Genomic DNA, 7,346 nt, shown 5'->3' on the forward strand with positions numbered 1-7,346 from the left:
ACATCATGGTGGACAGTACCAACAGACAGTACAGATCAAAAGATGCCAGGGCTAAGTATGCTTGTTAAGTTATTGACCAATCTGCTGATGCAATAGAAAATGACCCACCACTAAATTACTAGCTGCCTTGAGCCAAGGTGTATATTCTCACTGAAATAGTGGTGCCAGACATATGAAGAACCAGATACTCTCTAGATGGTCATACCACTGCATAAAATTGCTACGCAGGTCAGAGAATACAGATGGTCAGCTTTATTGCTTCAAATAGCTGGGGCAAGCGCAATTTGTAGTTTTAACAGTGGGGTAAACATTGGCATTATAATGCAAAGGAGCAGCTTTCGATAAAGCCAGAGAAAAAGTGGACCGCCAAGAAGGTCCTAAACCTCCCATGTTTCCCCCATGGTCAGGAGCCAACCTGGTAAAAAGGGCTACCGTGCAGTAGCCACGACCAGTGACTGCATCAAGACGGCAACCAAGCCCCTTCCCGAGGTCATCTGTCGTCAGCCTGTTTTGTTCTGGCCTCCTCTATCTTTCAGTGTGAGGAAGGGTTCCGTCCCGAAACGTCACCTATTCCTTTTCTTCAGAGATGCTGCCTGACCCGCTGAGTTACTCCAGCATTTTGTGCCAATGCCAGATTCTTTGCTTTGCCTGCTGCTTGGGATCAAGCCATGTGTGATTCTGGATCTTGCTGAGGCCAACTTGTGAGTTTAAAATTGTCCCCTTCACTGGAGTGACCTATGCCTTTTGTGGTCAAGTATGGGAGGTGAATACAGGAGACTGCAGATGCTGGAACCTTGAGCAAAAAACAGTGCTGGAGGAACTCAGCAGGTTCTTTGAAGGAAAATCGACAGATGACTTTTTGGGTCAGAACCTTTCTTCAGACAGAAAGCCATAATTGAAGTAGATTGTATAAAGAGAAGATATATCGGAGTGATGCAATAATATATCAGTTACAAGATGGTAATCAGATCTGGGGGATTTGAATAACCATCATGGCCAATTTGATTTCTGAATTAGATCCAGAAATAATATCTACAAAAATTCTGTAGACTCACTTTATGAAATTTTGAGTAACTTTAACCACACCATGAAGTGTTTACATCCACTGAAATGAAAGATGAAACATAATCCAACAACCACTTTTTGTTCAAACTACTGGAAATACTAAAAAATATCTTTAAAAAATAAATTGTACTTCAGATTCATCTGCATACTTTATACTATTGAAATGCATATGTTTAATGCGTTTAAAAAAAGGTTGGTAAACTTGTAATTATCGATGCTTTCTACAGTTTGCAATGGTGACAATATTGTAGCAGGCAATATAATACTTTATGGGATGTTCCAGAACAAGCAAGATTTGTCATCTATTATTTTATCATTATCACATGCTATTAATACCCTTCTACAGTTTTTTCATCTTGCAGTGAACATTTATTTATGATCAGTGAAACACATATCAAAACAACCTACATTTACACTTGTTTCTTACATTTGGGTAAACTTTTGTTGATCTTATTTTTGTTGATGTTTATTTACAATAAAAGCTATTCTATTCTATGTTGCAGTTTGTTTATTGTGCAATCAGGTCAACCCAAGGAAGCTTGCAATGTGGAAGAGCTTATAATCTTTTATTATAAATAGAATCAAAGAGACTTGATAGTGACTTGACAGACTTTATTTCATTTGAAATGTATTTAACTAGACCATGTGTGAGTGTTTTGTTAATAGTTTGAGGCAGTTTGAAATCAAGTAACTGGCAGCAATAATTAGTTTCCTACCCTGCCATCAAGGGCATGAAATTAATTTGATTTGAGTGTTTATTAAATGACAGGAAAAAAGTTATGCAGCTATATTCTAAACCAATTTGCAATCAACAACCAGTGGGTTGGGAATTACCAGGGAGTACTATATAGGTAAAACAAATAGCCTATTGTAAGGGTCTGAAGAAAGGCCTCGACCCAAAACGGCATCCATTCCTTCTCTCCAGAGATGGTGCCTGTCCCGTTGAGTTACTCCAGCATTTTATGTCTACCTTCGATTAAAACCAGCATCCGCAGTTCTTTCCTACATGCCTATTGTAATAGTTATGCTGGAAGCATATGGAAATATGTGAAACAGGCAACGTCCAAACAACCATTTACAACATATTTCATAGTAAACTTGCAATACTGGAGTCACAATCATTAATCCTTCCGCCTGACCTTCATAACAAAGGCTTCCATTTGCATCAACGTTAAATCTGTACAATAAAAACAGAATATTCTAAAAAATACAAGATACGTCACTGTGCATCTGTAAAGGGAGGAGTAATGCTGGTTTAGAGAGACATTGTGGAAATGGCCCTTCGACCCACCGAGTTCATGCCGACCATCAATCACTCGTTCATACTAGTTTGATGTTATCCCACTTTTTCATCCACTACCTACACACAAGGAGCAATTGAAAGAGGTCAATATACCTACAAAACCACACTTCTTTGGGATGTGGGAGGAAACCAGAACACCCAGAGGAAACCCATGTGGTCAAAGGAAGAACGTGCAAACTCCACACAGACAGCATCCCAGGTCAGAATGAAACCCGGGACTCTGGCACTTTGAGACATCGGCTCTACCAGCTGGATCACTGTGCTGCCCCTGGTCAATTACCCTTTTCTGGACAACAATAACCCCACTTGTAAGAGTCAGCACTTCACAAGAAACAGATCAACAAAACATCTTCAAAACTGTCAGTTATTATTTGCAGTATTTTCATTAAAAACCCCCAATTTATTTGTACTGAAACTGCTGGCAATATAAATGAAAACATAAAATACATTATTGAAAAAAACCCTCTCCTTCAGTAGCTCATATCCAATATAATTATAGCATGGATTGTTTGAAATTTGTTTCGAGTTTATTACCCGAAACCTTAAGAATATTTTCCAGTATTAGCACATTCCTATTATTCCATCTATTCTGAAGTACTATTGTGAAATTTACAATTTTTGAGTGCAAATATGTTTTAATTATATTATACAAAATGTTAGCAAACTAGATTTAAGTAATTAAGCATTGTCAAAATATTTGGTGAGCATTTACCAGACAGCTCTGCTTAAGTATTTTCATTGTTATCGTTTCTAGAACATGCTCATTTCATGGTGTTGAGACGACAATCAAAAGTGCCATTCATTCATTGTTTGAATAAACTAGTGAATTTTATGGTAACTTTCTACATAGATTGCATTGAAATTGATTCCTTACTTTCAGTTAAAACTCTAATATTTTCATTATTGGCATTAAATTGACTGACGGTGTTTGTACTTTGCAAAATCACGCCCAGAACGAAAATGAGCAACAGAAACACAAATCAGAAAACGGTCAAGAAACATCCCTTGAGAGGCAGGAATTAAAACAGACACATAGTCAAGGAAGATAGTAGGTGGGTGAGCAGAATCTTTGGTAGTTGTTGGTTTTAAGAGGGTTGTGATGGACTGAGAGATTTGGAAAGAGAATACCTATGCCAGTCTAATGTCTGCTATTCATGTATGTTGAATTTATGTTTACATATTTGTTAGTTCATATCGTTTTACAATTGTATTAAAACAATAAAAGTCCAAAAAGTCAATCTTATTAAAAACAATTTACAAAGCATAACCATGAGATTTATTATATTTTTTGGTTATTGTTGTACAGTAACTTCACGAGAGGGCAATATGCAAACTAATGTGGAGCTACCAAATTTATAGCATCATTATCATGAAACAAAAGCATTGATTCACAACATATATTCAATAGTAAATGATATTGTCAGTGTTTTAATCCACGTGGTTTTCTTATGCGACATTGTGACAAATACTTGTGTCAAAAATGAGTATGTTTCAGTTTCCTGTTGCTTCACTATTTCTAATGTTAAATTTAATGTTACTGCTACAAGCAGAATGCACCTCAAGTTTGTGCTGTCGTGTGGAACAGTCAATAACCGCGGATGCAGTCTCTCGGGGACAGACAGAAATTATGCAATTGGTGTCACTATCATGTATAAAATAATGCGTTAAACCGCATCTCAGACAACACAAGGGTTGACGTTATGTTTGTTTGTTTGATCCGTTGTGTGTTTGTTGTTGCTTCTCTCCTGCCCCTCAGCTCGAGTGGTTGCAAGCTGTCAGTCACATGCCGTGCTTCTTTCTGATGACCGATATGGAGAGTAACTTCTCCTTGTTCCTCAGCTCCTCCCGCAGGATCGCCTCGCTGACCTTCAGCTGCCGGATGGTGCCCTTCATCTCCTTGATCTTCACCTCCATCAGCGCGATAATGTCCTTCTGCTCGTTGAGCTTCCTCAGCAGCTCCTCGGAGGTGGTGGTGGAGGAGAGCGAGTAGGAGTGATCCAGGCACTCGGGTCGCGCCGAGACGGCGGCGGGCGCGGCGGTGGCGGAGGGCGCGGCGGGGAGAGAGGGCGAGGACGACGACGAGGAGGAGGTGAAGAAGAAGGAGCCGGACAGGTCGATGGGCTTGACGTCGTCGGGTCCGGCTTGAGGCAGCTTCTTGCGGCACCTCCTGATCTTCCTCTCGTTCACCCCTCTGAGCGGGAAGATGGTGGGCACGTTGATGGAGTAGGTCTTCCTGCCGCCCGGGAAGTGCGTGCTGCACACCCGGTGGCCGGTGGTGGGGTAGAAGGTGCTGAAGCAGCCCGTCACGCCGGTGCGGGAGATGTTCTGCAGCCACAGCCGCCGCTGCTCCTCGTCCTTGGGGAAGGTGTAGAAGCGCAGGTCGCGGTCCCGGTGCGAGTTGTTGTAGCAGCCGGGCACGCAGCAGGTGAAACCCGGCATCTTCCCGCCGCCGCGCCTTGGCTTTCCCGCCTCGCTTCTTTCACGATCTTTCTTTTTCTCCCCGCGGAACTTTCCAGTTTATTTATTTCCCCCCCAAACGCAGAGTTGGCTGCAAAGCCCGGGCCGCGCGGCGGAACTACACCCCCCACAATGCCGCGCGCCCCGCCCCGCACAGCCACTTCCGGTCAAACCACTGTTCTGCTCCAAAGTTATTAAACTATTGCAATCATCTCTTTTAAAAAAAAACATGCACTATTATTAGTGCAAACTAATTATAACTGACCTCAAATCCTTTATTACTTATGTAAAGTCTGCAATAATTTCTGTTACAATGGTTGCAGTTTTGGGATTACATTTTACCGCATTAAACGCACAAGTATTACATGAGTTCGAAAGTAGACACAAAATGCTGGAATAACTCAGCAAATTCCTTCTCTCCAGAGATGCTGCCTGTCCCGTTGAGTTACTCCAGCATTTTGTGTATACCTTCGATTTAAACCAGCATCTGCAGTTCTTTCCTAGACATAAAGTATTCGTTCAGTGGTTTCGCCAAAGTTTACATTTTAAACGTACTTATTAATTGAGAATATGCAGAAAAGTCCCTCCAAAAATCAGGTTCACCTAAAATAAGATTGGTTTAAAAATCGAAATGTTATTCTATTAACATCTTACAGCACATTCATAATGAGACTGGTCAAAAAGACCATTAAAGTACTTCTTTAAAAAAAAGTGATTTTTAATAACATTTAAGTGGCATTTACTTGTAGATCTGCAATGCATAAAAAAGAAAATATGGATGAATTGTGACTGAAAAGGTTATCAAAAACAAATTAATAGATTGAAACAGTTTGAAATCCAAGAGAAACCATTTAAAAAAATCACAATACATTCTTGTTCATCACAACAGATTTCATTCAGTTTATTATCCAATGTTCTCAAAATTCAAATAAAATTAGCTTTATTTGTGTATTTAGTGGTATTAATATTAGTTCAGTGGCTTTGCCACAGCTTCCACTTTAAAAGTACATATTACAACACTTCCAAAATAAAGTTCACAAAAATAAGGTTGGTCTTACATTTGTTTTTATAAGATTCAAAGACAGATTTAAAAGAATTAGTATTGTTGATGTGGGATTAAAAATTAATGTGTTAATATAAAGGCACGGTGTCTCAAGTGTAGTTTTAGAAAGTCAGCAGTTTTAAGATCAAAGCCTATGGTGACAACCAAAGCCCCATCCTTTACTCCCTCTACACTCACGACTGCGCCCCCACCCATCCCACCAACACCATCATCAAGTTCGCGGATGACACGACTGTGGTTGGACTCATCTCAGAAGGAGATGAGACAGCCTATAGGGATGAAATCCAAAGGCTGGCAGCATGGTGTTCAGTGAACAATCTGGTCCTGAACTCCTCCAAAACAAAGGAACTTATAATTGACTTTAGAAAAACCAGTGTAGACTACGACCCACTCTACATCAATGGGGTCTGTGTGGAAAGGGTACCAGCTTTCAGGTTCCTGGGTACGCACATCGCAGAGGATCTTACCTGGTCTACCAACACCATCACCACAGTAAAGAAGGCACAGCAGAGACTCCACTTCCTGAGGATCCTAAGGAAAACCAACCTGCAGGAGAAGCTCATGTTGTCCTTCTATCGCTGCTCCATCGAGAGTGTGCTGGCATACTGTATAACCACATGGTATGCCAGCTGCTCAGAAAAGGACAGGAAGGCCCTTCAGAGGGTCATCACGACGGCCCAGAAGATCATCGGCTGCTCACTGCCCTCCCTGGAGCACCTGTTCAGCCTACGCTGCCTCAGTAGAGCAGGCAAAATAATAAAAGATCCATCCCACCCCGGCCACCGTCTGTTTGTTCATCTGCCCTCTGGTCGACGTTTCAGGTCGATCAAATCCCGAACAAACAGACTTAAGAACAGTTTTTACCCCAGGGCCATACGAGAACTGAACACTACCTTTGCACTAGGCAACACCGTTAAAAAATCTTGTACTTAATATAATTGTATTTAATTGTATTTATGTATTTATTTGTTTTTGCATTTATTGCATATATGTTTGTACGCACCGTCAGGATTGGCTATTTTTTAATTTCGTTGTACTCGTTGCAATGACAATAAATGAATATTATTATTATTATTATTATTATTATTATTATTATTATGTTCAACAAATGGGTTGATGAAGCTTTCCAGCCCTGGCAAAGTATTAGCAATATGCAAGTTGTGATGTTGAAACCCTGTACGCATCATTTGTAAAATTAAATGCCATTTACGTGGTATTTAATGATAATAGACAATAGGTGCAGGAGGAGGCCATACGGCCCTTCGAGCCAGCTCCGCCGTTCAATGTGATCATGGCTGATCGTTCTCAATCAGTACCCCGTTCCTGCCTTCTCCCCAAACCCCCTGACTCCGCTATCCTTAAGAGCTCTATCCAGCTCTCTCTTGAATGCATTCAGAGAATTGGCCTCCACTGCCTTCTGAGGCAGAGAATTCCACCGATTCACAACTCTCTGACTGA

At 40.8% G+C, this 7,346-nt stretch overlaps 1 protein-coding gene across 1 annotated transcript; it reads right to left on the bottom strand.

The window, feature by feature from the left end:
- Nucleotides 1-3,621: 3,621 nt before the first annotated feature.
- thap11 (THAP domain containing 11) lies at nt 3,622-4,944 on the bottom strand. Its single transcript, XM_078401618.1, has one exon. The coding sequence runs from the start codon at nt 4,805-4,807 to the stop codon at nt 4,148-4,150; it is 660 nt and encodes a 219-aa protein (XP_078257744.1). The 5' UTR covers nt 4,808-4,944; the 3' UTR covers nt 3,622-4,147.
- Between the last annotated feature and the right edge of the window lie 2,402 nt (nt 4,945-7,346).

Source organism: Rhinoraja longicauda, chromosome 6, assembly GCF_053455715.1.
Source record: "Rhinoraja longicauda isolate Sanriku21f chromosome 6, sRhiLon1.1, whole genome shotgun sequence".
NCBI classification, from domain to species: Eukaryota; Metazoa; Chordata; class Chondrichthyes; order Rajiformes; family Arhynchobatidae; genus Rhinoraja; species Rhinoraja longicauda.

Bases quoted from the DNA above. Each gene is read 5' to 3' on its own strand.
- thap11 (XM_078401618.1), bottom strand. From the start codon at position 4,807: ATGCCGGGTTTCACCTGCTGCGTGCCCGGCTGCTACAACAACTCGCAC.